This window comes from Tupaia chinensis, unplaced genomic scaffold, assembly GCF_000334495.1.
Source record: "Tupaia chinensis unplaced genomic scaffold, TupChi_1.0 Scaffold000394_1, whole genome shotgun sequence".
Lineage (NCBI taxonomy): Eukaryota > Metazoa > Chordata > Mammalia > Scandentia > Tupaiidae > Tupaia > Tupaia belangeri.
In genome coordinates, this window is record NW_006159896.1 from 1025683 (window position 1) to 1030262 (window position 4580).

At 54.3% G+C, this 4580-nt stretch overlaps 1 protein-coding gene across 3 annotated transcripts in view; it reads left to right on the plus strand.

Moving 5' to 3' along the window:
- ZER1 (zyg-11 related cell cycle regulator) overlaps positions 1-4580 on the plus strand; it is a gene marked incomplete at its 3' end in the record, with an annotated part of 38836 nt that overhangs the window by 28869 nt on the left and 5387 nt on the right. For all 3 annotated transcript variants that reach the window (XM_027774016.1, XM_014589975.1, XM_006153988.3), the window contains 3 exon segments: positions 2019-2234; positions 2916-2957; positions 3075-3194. In XM_027774016.1, the coding sequence (XP_027629817.1) occupies positions 2019-2234; positions 2916-2957; positions 3075-3194 (378 nt within the window).

Consider the following 4580-nt stretch of genomic DNA (forward strand, 5'->3'; position numbering starts at 1 on the left):
AATCACGGTCGGCTCTGTGGGAGTCCAACGCCTTAACCACCATGCCACTTGCTGGCACTAAAATTAAATAAATAATTCTTAAAACAAACAAACAAAAAATAAAAAGGAAGTAAAGGGTGTTTGAGTAGGAAGTGAAAGGCTTCACAATCCCATCTCTCCTGCTCCAGACAGAACTTGTTTTTGTGGTTCAGTTTCATCCTTCTCGACCCCAGCAGAATGTCTGGCATCCTTATCTGGGGAAGTCACTCCAACGTGGACCCTGTAGGACTTTGGAGAGAGTGGTCCAGCTCCTTCCCCGCTGGGCGTGCACCAAAATCTTAATAGTGATTACTTCTGGGGAGTGAAATGGGAGACTTTAACTTTCTGATTAAATAGGCTTGTACGTTTTACAATATTGCTTTTTGTATTTTACAGTATTGCTTTTGTAATTTAAAATTTTTTCAAATTAAAAAGATATTTATCGGGACCAGCAGATGGCGTAATGGCTACGTCGCTGTATTCCCATGTAGTCAACCGCGGTTCGAGTCCCAGACTCGATGGCTTAAACTCACGCCGGGTGTGTGTGCATGCGTTCCCAAGATCCTGGGAGGAGAATGGAGAAGGGATTGCGGCCATCCTCTCTGGGGGGTGATTTCTCGCTTTCTGTCTCTCTGTCACTCTTTCTGGCGAGCACACATGCCCGATAGCAAAAACGTCTCCAAGAAAAAAAAAAGACATTTATGTATACGGGGGGATAGGACACCAAGTTCGTCAAGGGTGGTATCCTTGTCTAAATTACATGATTCATAAAGTATGGTAAACTTCTCATATTTAATAAGGAAGAGAGAAAATTAAATGACAAGGAACTTGCACCGAGATCACTGTTAAAAACAGTATACGGGCCATCCATTGGCTGAATCCTACATGGCTTGCTGCACGGTTTGAGTTCCAGCCACCAATGGGTTGAAAACCACAGCGCGTGTGCATGCATGCCCAGTCGTCCTAACGAAGTAGTGGAGAAGGGATTGTGACTGACCACCCCGTGGGTTGTGCTTCTCTCTTTCCTCCGCCCCTCTCAGTGAGCACATGCACCTTCTAGCAAACTAAAACATACATAGACAAACCCTCAGTGCAGAGCGCTGAGATGCGCGGCCGTGCTCCTGCACTGCTGGCGGGTGTGTAAATCGGCACTGCCACTTTGGACACCCACCTGGCATTCCCAGCAAAGGTGTGGTGTGCACACCTCGTGACCCAAAGCCCCACTAGGCATGTGTGCCCTAGAGAAGCCCATGGCCCTGGGTGCCAGGATGCGTGCCTCGCACTTTGTTCAGTAGCCAGCTGCAGAAGTCACCCCATACCCGTCAGCCGTAGGGGTGTGCTGTGATGGAGCGCCGTCCCACGTGAGACGAGACGGACGCAGCTGAGCCATGGTCATAGCGACTGTCGTGCAGACCTGTGTGGACAGAAGCGAGGTGCTGGAGAATTACCGTGGTCATGGGAGAGCAAGGTGGTGGTTCTCTATAGCTGGGGAGGAGCTTGTGCTCAGGAAGGGGCACTCAGGGATGACTGGGTGCGAGCAGTGTTCTGTTGCAGGCCCAAGTGGTGGTTACGTGGGTGTTCATTTTGTAATTATTTGTAAAACTATATGTTTGTGAGGGCCCAGCAGGTGGTGTGGTGGTTAAAGCACGAAACACTCCCACATGGCTGACCACAGTTTGAGTCCCGGACCTGGTGGCTTGCTTTCTTACTTTCCCTCTCTTTGGGTCTCTCTCTCTCTAGTCAAATTAAAAGAAATGAACGAATGAATAAAATTAAATAAATAATTGTTTTTGGAAAAAACTCTATGTTTGTGTTTTGTGTATTCTTCCTTATGAATATTTCATAATTTAAAAAAAATGTTAAAAAAAAAAAGCCTTGTAGCCTCCTCTTCCAGAAAGCCTTCCTGGGCCATCACAGCTCCAGATCATCTCGTGCCTCTAGAGCCCTGCTCCAGAGTCCGACCCTCAACATGCTCCTTGGTGTCTCTTGCCCCGGCCCAGGTGCAGCGGAACTGCTGCCTGACCCTCTGCAACTTCAGCATCCCCGAGGAGCTGGAATTCCAGTACCGCCGCGTCAACGAGCTCCTGCTCAGCATCCTCAACCCCACGCGGCAGGACGAGTCGATCCAGCGCATCGCCGTGCACCTGTGCAACGCCCTGGTCTGCCAGGTGGACAACGACCACAAGGAGGCTGTGGGCAAGATGGGCTTCGTGGTGGTACGTGCTGGCGCTGCTCGCCACCTCCTCACCTTCCTCCTGGACCCCGCCGTGCTCCTCCTGTGGGCGCCGCCGCTGTGCTCTGAGCAAGAGCCCCAGGAGGGCCTGGGGTGGCTGCGGAGGGGATTTAGGGTAGACCAGAGGAGGGTTCCGTGACTACTGCTCATGGCCGGCAGTCCTTCCACCTAGAACTCTCTGTCCTCTCCAGCCCTCTGGACTTAACAAGTCACTCGCGCCTCCTCACCCCAGATGTGATTAGATAAGCACGTGCGATGTCGGCCTCCCCACGAGGCTGTGCGCTCCAGAGGAAAAGGCGCCAGGCCTGTCTCTCCATCACTGGCTGGGGCGCCTCCCAGCGTAGGGCGCAGAGTGCCACAGGAGATGACAGAGGTGGCCGGAGGATGGAGGGAGAGTGAGGAGGGCACTAAGGGGCATCTGGTCTCTTGCTCTGTGGCTGGGGAAGCTCAAGCCCACAGAGGGAAGGGCTGCCCCGGAGCCTGCAAGAGCAGGGCCAGCACCTAGCCCTGGATCCCGAGGACCCCGTGTCTGGACAGAGCACCTCGAGCAGTGGGGACCTGGAGACCCCATCTCACAGGGAGTGCAATCACTGTGCTGCCTGCCCTCGGGGCTGGGGACGTGGCAGTGCCCTGGCCTCCACCAGACCCTCCTCTCTGCCCACAGACCATGCTGAAGCTGATTCAGAAGAAGCTGCTGGACAAGATGGTAAGTCGGGTCTTCGTGGAGCCACGCCGCCCCTCCCCTGGCCCTGGGGAGGTCCACACACGGCAAGGGTCCCTCCCCCGCCCCCAGAGCCCTGGCTGAGCCCAGCGCTTCCCGCAGTGTGACCAGGTCATGGAGTTCTCCTGGAGCGCCCTGTGGAACATCACGGACGAGACGCCCGACAACTGCGAGATGTTCCTCAACTTCAACGGCATGAAGCTCTTCCTGGACTGCCTGAAGGTAGGCCCACCGGGTGGTCCGGCCGCTTTGGCTGCCTGCTCGGCCACCCCCCGGGAGGTGCCCAGAGCTTCGCCACGGATGGGCAGTGGGCGCTGACTCCGGGCCCCGTGGCCCACAGAAGCCCTAGTGACCTGGCTGGCTCCTAGAGAGCACCCACCAAGGGAACCCCTGCAGCTGCCTGCGGTCCATTGCGACGGCAGCTGGAATCCGCCCAGCAGGAAGCCCCTTCATCCTGAAACGCACCCTGTGTTCTCTTGCTCTAGTGTCTTTTTTTTTTAATTTTCTTAAAAGAGAGGGTTTTTTTGTTTTGTTTTGTTTTTAAGAATTATTTGTTTAATTTGGGACCAGCAATTAGCGTAATGGCTAGTTTGCTAGACTCCTATGTAGCTGACCACGGTTCAAGTCCCAGATCCAGTGGCTAAAACTCCGGCCAGGCATGTGTGCCCGAGATCCCGAGATCCTGAGAGGAGAATGGAGGAGAAGGGATTGTGGCGTGGCCATCCCCCCTGGGAGGTGATTTCTCGCTTTCTGTCTCTCTCTGTCTCTCTGGCAAGCACACGCACCCTATAGCAAAAACCTTTCAAAACAAAAAAAGAATTATTTGATTTTTTAAATTTATTCATTCATTTATTTTAATTTGACCAGAGAGAGAGAGAGTGAGAAAGCAAGCCACCAGGTCCAGGATTTGGACTGTGGTTGGCTATGTGGGAGTACCCCTCCCCTTAACCACCACGCCACCTGCTGGTCCCCTAAAGAGAGATTTTTGTATAGAGCACATATGCTCTTCAGAGAGACAGAGAGACAAAAAGCAAGAAGTCACCCCCGAGGGGGGATGGCCATGCCACAGTCCCTTCTCCATTCCCTTCTCGGGATTCTGGGCACACGTGAGTTTCAAGCCACCGTGTCCAGGACTCGAACTGTGGTTGGCCATGTGGGAGTCCAGCGACGTAACCTCTGTGCCATTTGCTGGTCCTGTTGCTCTAGTTTCTGAGGGGACTCCCTTACAGTTATACTTGGAGCTTCAATGACTAGATCACCCGTCTGTAGAGCAGCTCTCTACACAGCTGTGTCTCTGCGGCAGGGAGCCCCACTGCCTACTCCCATGTCGCGGTCCCCAATGCGGTCAGTGTCTGCAAGGCAGGAGGGCAGTGCACTGTGGCCCCTCGTCTGGACAGTGGCCGGATAATGCCCATGGCACTCAGGTCAGCCCAGCCATGGCGGCCCACTGGGAAGGCGCTGGTGCTGCACAGTGGCTGGGGCCGCACGGACACCTGGTTCAGTTCCCCACCCAGCCCAGGCAGCCCCGGCACAGTGGCAGTGCCCATGGGCCTACCTCACTGGGAAGCTGGGGTAGGAGGACCCCAGTGTGGCCAGACCCCATCAGAC